Genomic DNA, 14,133 nt, shown 5'->3' on the forward strand with positions numbered 1-14,133 from the left:
TAGAGGATAGTCACCTTCTTTTAGCTTTGCTTGCACAGGTGATTTTGCTGGGTTTAAATTACCCTTAACGCTTGCTTGGATGACTGGCCTTATTACTATGTTTGTAATTCTGCCCTGAGAGCAGCTATTTTGCAGGGATGAGAAACCAAGTTAAAATTATGTGTAACACATTTGGTAAAGCCTCTCTATATGTGCAGCTGTATAATACTTTGAGTAAAAAGACAGCAGATACTGAACAGATTAAGTGTAACCTGGTAAACCTGTAGCTAGATGATTTTGACTAGTGAAATGTGTCTTTTTTGCTATCTTTGAAAAAAAACGACTGCTTATTGATGCCAGTACCAAGATAACCAGTGGTCAAATTATTAACTTTGTCATACTACTATAGCAAGTTTTATTGCAGCAATTGGACTAGTTTTCATGAGTTTATATTATTAATTCACGTCTCTGACCAGCTGTGGTATTTATTCACTAGATAACTGGAATTACAAACCTCCACAGGCCACACATTTTAACAGTCCAGGTGATGCAGACATTACTATTTTTCAGTGAACTCTCCTAGCCCTTTTTTATGCTCGACAGATTGAGAGTTTCAGGAAGACTCAGCAAAACATGAGGAATGACCAACTTTGTCTAAGCAACATCTCAAGTAGCTGTGTCCTATTAATGTGGGTCTCTGACTGTAAGCAACTACAGAGCTGTTGTGGTGCTGTACCTTGGACTACATTTGCGCATCTGGTTTTAGCTTTACCAATATTCAGACACATTTGAGTCTAAAGAAGACTGTCATTGTAGAATTTGTAAAGCTTTACCATTATTATAAGTGAACAATATGAGCAGCAGCTATCATTACAAGCAACTTTACTTACATTTTAAAGAAAGCTTGCCAAAAGGGTGACCATTTGTACTTTCATCTTCAGAAGTGTCTATATTGAGGCTGTAGACTGAGTTTAGAGATGCACTTCCTTAAAGTCACAGTTAGAAAACAGTAGCTACCACATTACAGTCAGAAACCCTGCTGTGCTGCTTACTTCTATTTATGAATTTTGATTTCAACAAAAAGCAGCTATGCTTTTTCTTGCCAGCCTATGCAAGTTTCAGTTAGCTGGAAGGAGAAGAGTGAGGGAATCTCCTTATAATTTGACACTTATTCCCACACCATCCAATTTTAGTCCCTTAGGAACTTTAAAAATAATTTTCAGTATATCAAAGGTTGCTAGATCAATGTGGCTCTACTGTTAATGGTAGCAATTGCAAGTCACTGTGCTATGCTGCCCTTACTACACTTGTATATAACGTTCAGTTACAAATCAACCTAAAGTTATTAGTTTCCCTTAAGTAATTACTAAGGAAGAGGCAGTGCTTGCTTATTGTCTGTGTCAAACTCAAATTACTACCGAAACTGGTTATCTCTAATTTGCATCTGGGACAGAGCTGCTGCTTGCTCCTTTATTCTTAGTCTGTCTGCAAAAGAACTGCTAGAGAACACAAGGCATGCAAAAAGCTATTAGGCTCTCCATAAATTAATTGCGGATTTCAACCTGTATGTTTGAAGTGGCATACCTCAGCTCAGAATAAAATTTATTAATTGAAATAAAAACCATTAGAATCAACACATTTTTGCCAACAAGAAACAAGCATATTTATTCCGGTTGCTTAAAATTCTGGACTTCTGGAGGAGATGAAGCCATCGAAGGCAGTTTCGGCCTCCCCCTGGCTTCTGAAGTGTCTCCCGCACAGGAAGCTGTCGAGATGCTTGAAGAAGTGCTAGTCGGTGGGCGAGAGGTCTGGTGAGTACGGTGGATGAGGCAGAGTTTTGTAGCCCAGCTCGTTCAACCGCTGCAGCGTCGAAAGTGCAACGTGTGGCCGCGCGTTATCGTGGAGAAGGATTGGACCCTTTCTGTTGACCAGCGCTGGGTGCAGCCGTTGAATTTCTTGGTGCGTTTCGTTGATTTGCTGGACGTACTTCTCTGCTGTGATATTTCACCCGGATTCAGGAAGCTGTGATGGATTAAACCAGCAGCAGACCACCCAACAGTCAGCATGACCTTCTTTTGGTGCAGATTGGGAAGTGCTGCGGAGCTTCATTGCGGTCCAACCACTGAGCTGATTGTCACCGGTTATTGTAGAGCATCATCCATTTCTCATCACACGTCACAGTACGGTCGAGAAACGGGTCGTTCTGGTTGCGAAAAAGAAGCGCCGATGACACTTCAAAAACATCAATTTCTGTGATTCACATTCAGTTTGTGTGGCACCCATTTGTGGAGCTTCTCGACTTTCCAATCTTCTTCAGATGCTCAGAAACGGTTGATATGCTTACCCCGAGTTCTTTTGCAAGTTCTCGAGCAGTTGTGTGTGTATCTGCTTCCACCAGAGCCTTCAGTTCATCGTTGTCAATAGCAGGAGGATGTCCACGACCTTCTTGATCTTCAAGGTCGAAATCGCCACGTCGAAATTTTTGGAACCAAAGTTGCACTTTGTGTTCGTTAACACTTCCCTGGCCACATACCTCATTGATGTTTCGAGCAGCTTGCGCTGCATTATGTCTAAGTTTGAACTCGTAGATCTGTCGAAATTGCTGTTTTGACATCTGAACTTCAAACCTCCAAAATTTGTCAAAAACGCAGTTTATATTATAATTTAACTATACAGCGTGAAAATTCATAATATGAGCTTTTCAAAAATATATAACAGTATGCCAGTCGAGAAGGTACTATTCCTGAAACATATACAATGAAAATCACATTACAAAACGGAAATTAATTTCTGAACAGCCTGATACTTCTGGCAGTGGATCTGGGAGCTCCTACTTTTGCTACTGCATTTGTACGAATAATCAGTCTTGTATACAATACGCAGACTTAACTTTTCTCTATCTCTGCTATAGCCAAAGCTTAAAATTACTGGATCTCAGCACAGCATTTGCCTGAATTAGCTACTGCAGGTAGGCAGTAGTCTGTTCATCAGACTACTGAAATCTAGAAACCTCCCAGACCTTACATACAATCAGAACAATAAAGGACCAAGAGCATGTATGGATACCATTATTTGAGATGTAAGCTGTTTTCACTGGAGTCTTCCAACTGCGGTATACATTTTTATAGATAGAACTGCTGTAATAGCAGCAAGTTAGACAAACACAGTAGGACTTTGCATTGCAGAGGTTCTGTGGAAGGCCTTGACTAGAAACAGTATTTGGATTTCCATCTCCTCAAAGAGGAAGCTTTAAATGATTTTCCACTTTGATTTTTTGAGTTGACAATGTCAGAAACGCACTTTAGTAGCATATGAAATATCCTTCAAACTCCACCTTACCCTCTAGGAACTGCAACAAAACTTTTTGTTTAAACTGAAGTCTTAGCCTAACCTCTGTACCTCAAGGTCCCCCCATCAAATGCTTTTTCCCATAACAAGACTTGGTTTTAAAAAAATAATAATAATCTGGAGTTACCTTTGTGAAGGAGAAGAGTCAGACTCTCAGAAAGCATACAACCCAGCACTCATATGTAGCCAATGTTGCTTACATTTTAGGACAAAACCAAGTTATGTTTAATGAAAGCACAATGTAACATTTAAATCCCCTTAGCAGAGGTAGAAAGCCAGTGTTTTAATCTAATTCATTCAGATCTGAAATACTGATACCAGATATTGATTTATTGCTATTAGTGATAACCAAATTTAAGAGCTTATAATGTCAGCAAGGTAGCATGAATACAGTTGTGATCTCCAGTATTGATAGAGTAAAACATGTCCACATCTGCAGTAAGACAACAGCAGATTCTACCAAGAATCTACTACTTCTTGTAAACATTGTATTTGTGCAGATATTTTTTTTCATACTTTAATTTCTAAAGTTGTGAAAGGCAAGGTTAGTAGCAGAAAACACATCCAGTTTCACATTCCGCAATATGAGAACCCTGCTCTTCAAGGACAACCAAAAACCTAGCAGCACATTTTCAAACAATATTACAAGTTTTTCTGAATTACCCACCCTTCAAAATTCATTCCCCACCTAAAACCAAACAACAACAACAAAAATCTGACACCAAAAATAAAGTGCAGCACCCAGAAAAATAAGTGTCAAGAAAATAGCAGTGTTTGTTTCTTTCAAAATAAAAAAGAAAAAAGGAAGAGTACTTGGCCTCAGTCTTTAAGAGTTCTATACTGTGTCCATCATTTTGTATTCTTCTTCATCTCTTTGTATTACAGAGTTTAAATTGCAGACATCTCTGTTTATGAAATCTTGTAGATCACCTGTGCTCTGCAACAGATGAAAAATTGACAGCTTAATTCTCCATAACTGTGTATATGAAGGGGGAGAAACAGATTTTAGCTTAAGTTGGACTCTGTTGTCCATCTTAAGATGAGACAAATTTGGAGTAGTAAGGAAATAAGCTCTGAAAAATCCATCAACCAATATTATCTCACCATGTCGAGAATTCTTTAAATTTGCTGGCATAGTTTGTATTTGGTCTCAGTATTTCTATCACTTGACTGCACATTTACTTAAAATTCAGTTGTTGGATCTTACTTGAGAGGTACTTTAATAAAATTATTTTAAATAAGTAGTTTCAATTGTGACTCTTTCCCCAATACCTAATTTTTGAAGTTGCTTCTTTATTCCAGAACATGGTCATCACTAGTACTGTAACAGAAGACCTGAGTAACCTCAGTTTCCTTTTATTACAGCATAAGACTTTACTTCGGCTTGACTTGCCTGAATAATCCCATGAATAGAATTAGTCATTTTACACCGAAAGCTCATTTCACTGCTTGTGGTAAAGACTGTGAATCCAACTCTAGCATCTGAGCAATTCTGTGATGCAGTGTTTCTTTTAAGCATGAAAATGTAAGGGCACTGAACTAACATACACTTTTGACCTTATGCTGACATTTTCTGAATACCATCAAGTAAAAAGAAAGCCCACATACACCCTGCATATTGATAATACTGCACATTATATCCTAAGCACTAGCAGTTCTAGGAATAATGCTCTTTATATTTCAGAAAAGTACAGCTTCTCAAGGCAGGACCTAATGCTACTTTAAATTAATTTATAGAAATAATAAACCTACCGGTGAAAAAGATATCAGCTCTCCTACAAGACCAGGACTGACACTGAGATCATGTAGTAACATAGTCTGAAAGCCATGTGTTTGTGACCAGATTCTCACTCTTGTCTTGAATGACTCAAGTTCATTTTTAAAAGCCTCAAAATAGCCTTCTCCTGTCTGCAAAGAGAAAAATGAAATATTTGCACTTCAACCAGATTTACTTTTGAGTTGTAAGAATACACAGTGCTGAAAAAAACTACACAGTAAAGCATGTTACACACTTTGCAGAATAACAGCTCTGAACAACTCAAGAATGTTCCTCAATTTAAAATGAAATTTCACGTAAATTTCTTTTTAAGACAATCTGTAGTATTTATATGTAGAAGTAAAGTAACTGATTTATCTAAGGACATGTGAAAATATATCTATTCCAACTCAGAAGCCAGTAGCCTCAGAAGAACAGGTAGTTGTGCTTTACTTTTGACCAGAGTGCTATAACAAGTTGACTTGCACTTTAACTGAAGTCCTTTAGGAAATACTGAGATCCGTCAGAGTCTTGAATAACTGAATACAGTCACCACAGTTTCAGTCTTCCAACATTTCTCCTGCATAGCTCTGGATTGCTGTATTTCAGTAATGAGAAAAGGACACTATTTTGGGCTCTGCTGTGAACTGCAGATGAAATGGAAAGTTGTGACTACATAGGTATACTGTGAAAACACAGGTGTAATTAGCCAAAATCATTCCTTAAACTGGTCTATGTTTGCTGTTGTTAGTTATTATGTGTCTGTAACACCCCTGCTGTCCCCCTGCTGTGTCTAGCTTTCTCCTCTGGGATAAGCAAAATCCACTAAACTTTCATTTTCAGAATTGTAATTACACCAAAATACTCTGTCTAGAAAAAATTTACTAAAAACATTTCTCATAAGCATAAGTCAGTCATTAAATATCCAGGCTCTTATGGTTAGGAAAAAAACCTTCTCTAAAACACTAGTCCCTTGTACAGCATTAAGAGTTTTCTCCCATCATTACCCAAGTTGACTTACTTTGGCTTTTTGGAAGAAGAGACGAAAACAGCCTCTTGGATCCACATTGCAGCTTCTGGCAATTTCTATAATAAACTGCATTACAACTGCTTGGTGTGCTACTTGCTCCATCAGAGCTGTCTTCTGAAAAAGTTAAAGTTATGATTTAAAGATATTTCCTGTGAGTATATGAAATGCTGGGGTTTCAACCCCAAGCCCCAAATTAAGGTTGACATCGGGGTGATTCCCCCAGCCCTTCACAAAGGGGGGGTGAGTTTGCCTTTAGGCTTCCCTCCAGGGTGGTGCCGGCCTGGCAGGGAGAGCCATTGGGTAAAGGAGCCCCAGGTGTCTGCATTCAGTAAGCAAAGGTCCGGTGTCCCACTTGGGGATAAAAGCTGGGACCACTTGCAGGCAGGGCAGTGTCTGTCTGTGAGGGGGATGCCCTGTGCAGAGTTCCCTGTTGGGGAAGGACCTCCCGCCTGCCTGGGACTGGGCTCCAGTCAGGTCTGGCTTTGTAAACGCAGGCTTTGTAGAGATTCAGTGTGTGGCTTCCTTGGTCTTATGTGTTTGGCTTGTTGACTCGGTTGTCTCCCGTCCCTTCTATGGGAGACTGCATTCCACCATTTATTCCACCCCTTGTTGGTCCTGCGGTGTCGTTGTTGGGGTCAGTGGGATTGATGTTGATTATGTATAATCTGACTGACTTGTTTGTACCCCCAGCGCTCACCCATGTACTGACCCTTTTGTATCAAATACAATTTGGTTATTGGTTCATCTTTATGCTAGGCCTGATAATTGGCAAAACAGTATATTTCTAAAATTCAGCATATAATTTCCTTTTGTTCTAATTCCTAAAGAGATGAGAAGCAAGGGGACTGATAATTAGCTGTAACTAGACATATATGTGACAATGCATGACAGTTTTTCTTCAATAGAGGGTGGGAAGAACAGTTAAACAGCTAATCAAGTTGGTCAGCTTTTCTGCAGAGCAAGTGGGAAACGGTATGCTTTCAAACAATTTGAATATCTTCATACCTGTTCTGCTTCTAGATGAAAACACCACCACATGAGATACCTAGATGTTTCTTCACATACAAGATATGGGTAATCGGACAAAAACCTTTGACTATCATCCCATCTGCTCAGCATACCTAATAAGAGAAATATAGTTGAGATATTTTAAACAGATACATGATCTAATGCAGTAAGGAGGTTACTTGCATTGACACCCCAGTATATATAACACCTTTGCAATTCACTAAACCCAGAATGACAGCATGCAGCTGAATCTGTGGGTTTTATTTATATATCTAACCAACACTGAAAGAGCATTACCAGAAGGTATAATTAGACTTCGGAGTTACTAAAAGTAGATTTTAACAGTCACAATTTTCTATATTTTAATGCTTCTCTAGCATCAGTTCTCATACATACTAACAAAGTTGTGCAGGTATCTGTTAGTTACATCATCGCATAGTTTAAGAAGTCTATGTATAGAGATTTACATTCAGTGATTCTGACAAATGAATAGATGTTTGCAAATAAGAATGCAAAGAAAATGTGCAATTACCAGAAATGAAAGTGCTTCTAACACATGATTTGCTAGGTTTTTAGGAAATCTGAATTTAATTACAGGAACAGCTTGATCTCAAAAAGCAAAGCCACATCAATATTGGAAAGTTAACTAGAAGATTGAGTTGTGATAGCATGAAGCTATCTTTATGTAAAGAGCTGAGTTTAAAAATCAGAACTCAATACTCAGACCGCTTCTTAAAATTGTCATGTATCACTGACAGTCAAATCCTTTCTGGCAAGAGGTACCATATGTACAGCTTTACATGTCTATCAACGTATAATTATAACTGGGCTAAAGATAATTCAGTGGTAATGACCTAAGCTAATATTAATTCTAGCAAGCAAATGCCTAAAGAGAAAGCAATGGTTAATATTTCTTTTGGCTGTTCTCAAGAGAGCCATTCTGCATGAATTCTTTATTGCTTGGAAGCTAGAACAGGATCCAGAAACAGGACTCATGCAATATGACTAGCAATGTCCACACCGCTCCTTAGCAGCGGCTAGTGCAGAACACGAGACTTGAAAAAGCATCAATGTACTGTCCCTTTTTATAATGGACTTACGTATTTTGTATTAAAATAACAACATAGCTTTGAATTTAGGAGGCAAGAAAAAAAATTGATGACCTTCTGTAATAAAGTTGCTTCTGTAACAGCTTAATCTGAATTTAGACAACAAAATATTTTTCCCCAAATCTTAGTTAGGAAGTCTGCAAGAAAGCCTCTGTTTCTTTCTGCTGAAATACACAGTAGAGGAGACATCTTCTGATTCCGATATCATTATGCTTAGCAGTTAAGGTATTTGAGAGAACCTGAGCCTATCACTGCTACTTGCCTACTCTGACAACTTGGTACCTGCAAGGCTTGCTAAGGCTAACAGGGCTAGAAACCCATTAAAACAGTTTAAGATCCTTAGAAACCAAACACTTAGTAAAAACAAGTTTGTACTGAAAATTGAACTGTGCCAACTCGGTTCTGCTCTTGATTGTTCTGGAATCCAAATATGGCTAGACTGTATCATAGTCTGAAACCAGCCTGTAACTGAGAATGGAAAGCACTTCAGAGAACCATCAAAATTTCAGATTACAAGATCAGCTTTGTGCTTAATTGGATTACCCAATTATAAGAGCTTAAGTGACACCTAGTGGATAATTAAATACAATTTTAAGAAACACAGTTCCATGCACATATATTCTCTGTAGGTGTTTACAGACATTTCCCTTTAAATACTATTACCCTTGTAGCTTAAAAGCTCTCAGAAAAACATCTATTAAAAGGAGAGCACTATGGACAATCCCATGCACTTTTATACACACAACTTATATTTCCATGAATGTCCTTGCCTTCTCCCACTGAACAGCAGAAAAAGTTGCTAGAACTTTTAGTTTTCATGGCTTAAGCTCATTTGAGCATTATTTTATTTTTAAAAAATTTTCTTATTGGTCGCAGGAACTAAGAAGCTTTTACAGTTTACACCTTATTTTGCTTTGAAATTATTAACTGTCCTGATAAAATGAAACTGAACGGTCTGTTAGCCAGGTCTTTAATTTGTTAGCATTCATTCTGTACGATAAGGAGCAAACAGAACTGTGAAATGTTGGAAAAAGCATACTCACCAAAGTGTCTAATCTTCTGTTCATGTTTTTCCATAAGTGGTCCAGACATATCATCTTCTATTTCTTTTCTTTTATGATTAATAAAACTCTGAGAAAGAAAAATTGTACTATCACAGAAACTCCAGAGATACCTTTTAGTCACGTATAGGAGTACTGTATTTTAATATGTTACTACTTAAAGGGCTGTTTTATAATTTTAAAGTCATGTCATATACTTGAGAAGGTTTTCTTTAAAAGAGTGCATTACCTACTAAGAACCTCATTACAGTCCACTGACTAAAAATCTCAAACTTCTGTCCTCAGTGTCCTGGTGTTGGCCGGGATAGAGTTAATTTTTCTTCTTGGTAGCTATTAGGCTGTTCGGAAATTAATTTCCATTTTGTAATGTGATTTTCATTGTATATGTTTCAGGAATAGTACCTTCTCGACTGGCATACTGTTATATATTTTTGAAAAGCTCATATTATGAATTTTCACGCTGTATAATTAAATTTTAATATAAACTGCGTTTTTGACAAATTTGAGGTTTGAAGTTCAGATGTCAAAACAGCAACTTCGACAGATCTACTTCTACGAGTTCAAACTTGGACGTAATGCAGCGCAAGCTGCTTGAAACATCAATGAGGTATGTGGCCAGGGAAGTGTTAACGAACACGAAGTGCGACTTTGGTTCCAAAAATTTCGACGTGGCGATTTCGACCTTGAAGATCAAGAAGGTCGTGGACGTCGTCCTGCTATTGCCAACGATGAACTGAAGGCTCTGGTGGAAGCAGATACACGCACAACTGCTCGAGAACTTGCAAAAGAACTCGGGGTAAGCATATCAACCGTTTCTGAGCATCTGAAGAAGATTGGAAAGTCGAGAAGCTCCACAAATGGGTGCCACACAAACTGAATGTGAATCACAGAAATTGATGTTTTTGAAGTGTCATCGGCGCTTCTTTTTCGCAACCAGAACGACCCGTTTCTCGACCGTACTGTGACATGTGACGAGAAATGGATGATGCTCTACAATAACCGGTGACAATCAGCTCAGTGGTTGGACCGCAATGAAGCTCCGCAGCACTTCCCAATCTGCACCAAAAGAAGGTCATGCTGACTGTTGGGTGGTCTGCTGCTGGTTTAATCCATCACAGCTTCCTGAATCCGAGTGAAATATCACAGCGGAGAAGTACGTCCAGCAAATCAACGAAACGCACCAGGAAATTCAACGGCTGCACCCAGCGCTGGTCAACAGAAAGGGTCCAATCCTTCTCCACGATAACGCGCGGCCACACGTTGCACTTTCGACGCTGCAGCGGTTGAACGAGCTGGGCTACAAAACTCTGCCTCATCCACCGTACTCACCAGACCTCTCGCCCACCGACTAGCACTTCTTCAAGCATCTCGACAGCTTCCTGTGCGGGAGACACTTCAGAAGCCAGGGGGAGGCCGAAACTGCCTTCGATGGCTTCATCTCCTCCAGAAGTCCAGAATTTTAAGCAACCGGAATAAATATGCTTGTTTCTTGTTGGCAAAAATGTGTTGATTCTAATGGTTTTTATTTCAATTTATTCTGAGCTGAGGTATGCCACTTCAAACATACAGGTTGAAATCAGCAATTAATTTCCGAACAGCCCGATATTACTGTTTTATTTCAATCATTAAACTTTTTATTTCAATCTATGAGTCTCCCTTTACCCTTTCGTTAATCTCCTCCATCCTGCAGGCAGGGGAGGGCGAGTGAGTGGCTGCATGGTGTTTGGCTGCCAGCCGGGTTTAAACCGCAACAATCAGGTAGGAACTTAATGATCTATCAGCAGTGAGAATCATGTACATTGCAGCCTGGATGCAGCTAAATCAATGAAGTTAGGAGATGCACTTGTTCAAATTTAATTGTGAAATCAAAGCTGAGATTCTTCTATAAAAAAAGTTTGTGCTAAATAATCTGTGCTACAGTAGTCATTATTAGAGGCAAACTAACAGTTTCACGTTTTAAGAATTTGGCACAGTAGAGAAGCACATTCTTCATGTGAAAAAACTATTGTTGAGCACATGTGGCAACACCTGCACTATACAGAATCATAGTGTAGTTTGGGTTGGAAAGGACATTTAAAAATGATGTAGTTCCACCCCTTCCTGCCATGGGCAGGGACACCTTCTCTTGACCAGTTTGCTCAAAGCCCCATCCAACCTGGCCTTGAACACTGCCAGGGAGGGGGCAGCCACAGCTTCTCTGGACAACCTGTGCCGGTGCTTCACAATCCTCGCAAGAAAGAATTTCTGCCTTATATCCAATGTAAATCTACCTTCTTTCATTTTGAAACCAAAAGTCTCCCCAACACCTTTTCTTCTCCAGGCTGAACAATCCTAACACTCGCAGCCTTTCCTCACAGGAGAGGTTGTTCCACCCCTCCAACCATTTTCATGACCCTCTTCTGAACCTGCTCTAACAGGCCTATGTCTTTGTTGTACTGGGGACCGCAGAGCTGAACACAGTACTCGAGGCGGGTTCTCACCAGTAGAGAGTGCAGTAGAGAGTGAGAATTGCCTCCCTCAACCTGCTGGCCATGCTGCTTTTTATGCAGCCCAGGATACAGCTGGCTTTCTGGGCTGCAAGTGCACATTGCCAGCTTGTATCTAATACCCAGATGACCCAAACAAATTCTGATCTTCACTTTTAGCAGAGTAATGTAATACAGATTTGTAGTATGATTGCAGATTGCTCCCTTGCTGGAGGCAAAGTAAGGAAAAAACCTGCATTTAACACATACTGTGGTTTTGTGCTCTACTGGACACAGGAGACACTCAAGACTAATATCAAGTAGAATGAAGAAGAGAGGCTAATGCTTGTTTTCATGCAAATTGATATGTATCATACCTTATTAAACACCTCCTTACTAACAGGATCTGTGTTCCATAGATTCTGTTTTTCCCTCAGATGTAGTGCTTCCTCTTTTTTTCTCCATTCTTCCTCTCTCCTTCTCAACTCTGCAGCTTCAGTCTTTGCTTGAGCAGATTCCTGATCATAGGATTCTGAATTATGCAGTGCTAAGGTACCAAGTTTTTGCTGGGCTTCTGCTAGGTTCCATGTGTATTCTACAGAGTGCTTCACGAACTCTCTTTCTTCTTGGCAGGCTAATTCAATCCCTTGGCTGTATGTCTGTGAGGAAAATGGAGGGAAAAGTGACAGTTTACAGTTTGTACAGGAGCAGACAGGCCTACATCCCAAAGTTAATGCACCTGGAAGGCACCTTAGACACACAGCATTATAATTACTGGAGTGATGAAGCACAGTATCATAAAGCTAGATGTTTTTTTAGAAAGATTTTTCTAGTTTAAGCTGTCTTAACTTTGTGAAGTGCATCTGCAAAATTATGGATCAGGTACTGTTATCAGTAATAGTTTCCAGACTATAAAAATACTTTTGACACTGCTGAAACGCCTCCGGCTATTATCTCTGGGCTTCAATGCTAGCAACAGACAAGTGTGAGCATACTCTGAATATATACTTCTGAGAAGAAAGTTAGCAGTTTTGTGATGTCAGATCACAAAAGTAAAGTAACTGCTGCTGCCTGCATTCTAATATGGACTAGTACTTAACAGATGGACAACATCTTTCCTTGAATTGACAGTGAAAGTGGAATTTAAGATCTGAAGTGGGTGAGGCCCAGTACAAGCATATACACCTTTTGGTCAAATCTACTGAGGTCACCACTCACAACTGGGAGAGAAAATGACCTCTTAAGCAACGGTGCTTATTTCCAGGTGTGTGCTGGCAATTCAAACTCAGTACCTTAAGAAATTAACCTCTAACGCATAGGCCATGCCTTCTCACCAAAAGTGGAGAAAAAAAAAAATCCACATGCATTAGTTGCTTAGCCTTCCAGTGCCATATTATGAAATTTGGGGTGCTGATAACCTCTGGCAGAGATACATGAAGGACAGCGCAAGTTGTGAAACATTATTTGAAGGAAACTTTAATGTAGGTACATCAGAGTTCTTGTGCCGACTTTGTTTGGGAATTACAACTTTATTTTTTTATATACCAGAACGAAAATTCCACTGCTTGGAAAACTAATGTAATGGCAGCTTCTTTTCTTGCACAGAATTCCTGACAATCTACTTACAAACCGCCAACTTGCCCTAGTCAACAGGGAAACACGCTGTCTATATACCTGCTTTTTAAACACAAGGGTGCTGGGACAGCTTCAACCCAGCTCCTTCCACATCACTTGCCAAACGTGGAGCTGTTACTCACGGTGCTGGCAGACGCCAGACACATCCCCCGCCCCCCATCGCGGCGGCAGCGCATCTGCCCCTCCTGGCGTGCTCCAGGGCGGCGGAGCGGCCCCGGAGGACAGCGGACACTTCCGCACACCCCCACCCCGACACGCACCGGGCTCCGCGGTGACCCACGTCCTCCCGCGACGCCCTCGCCGCGGCGGGGTTGGGCTGCGGCCACGGGGCAGCCGAGGCGCCTCGCGGGGCAGCCGAAGCGCTCCGCGGCACCGACCCGCTCCGCGCCGGCCGGGGGAGCCGCGCCACGGGGGGCGGAGAGCGGCGCAAGGTGCCGGGGCGGCGGGGGGCGCGGATGTACCTGCAATTCTGGCGTGCGCTGACGCGCGACGGGCGCCTGTCCCCGCTCCTCGCCCACCGACGGAGGGCCGCCGTCCCGCGAACGCGGGAGCCACAGCGCCATCCCCGACACCGAGCGCCGTCCCCAGCCACCCGCGGCGTTTCACACACCTCACCGGAAGTGGGGCCGCGCACCACTTCCGGCAACCGAAGCGGGCCGCCGCGCGCCCGCCCCCGGCGCCGCCGGGCGGGGCCTGCGCCGGCCGCGGGCGGGCCTGCCGCTGCCGGGCTGCCGCGCTGCCG

At 41.2% G+C, this 14,133-nt stretch overlaps 1 protein-coding gene across 2 annotated transcripts; it reads right to left on the bottom strand.

The window, feature by feature from the left end:
• Positions 1 to 333: 333 nt before the first annotated feature.
• On the bottom strand, positions 334 to 14,002 carry CDC37L1 (cell division cycle 37 like 1, HSP90 cochaperone). Of its 2 annotated transcripts, XM_074932030.1 has the most exons (8): positions 13,853 to 14,002; positions 12,134 to 12,415; positions 9,274 to 9,361; positions 7,119 to 7,234; positions 6,105 to 6,227; positions 5,080 to 5,235; positions 4,141 to 4,264; positions 334 to 2,722 (listed from the first exon to the last, which is right to left on the bottom strand). In XM_074932030.1, exons 1-7 carry the CDS (start codon positions 13,952 to 13,954, stop codon positions 4,163 to 4,165), a joined length of 969 nt encoding a protein of 322 aa, XP_074788131.1. In that variant the 5' UTR covers positions 13,955 to 14,002; the 3' UTR covers positions 334 to 2,722; positions 4,141 to 4,162. The 2 variants fall into 2 exon arrangements, with proteins under 2 accessions (XP_074788131.1, XP_074788130.1); XM_074932029.1 differs by having other exon boundaries at positions 334 to 4,264.
• Positions 14,003 to 14,133: the final 131 nt, after the last annotated feature.

This window comes from Athene noctua, chromosome Z, assembly GCF_965140245.1.
Source record: "Athene noctua chromosome Z, bAthNoc1.hap1.1, whole genome shotgun sequence".
In the NCBI taxonomy this organism is placed as follows: Eukaryota; Metazoa; Chordata; class Aves; order Strigiformes; family Strigidae; genus Athene; species Athene noctua.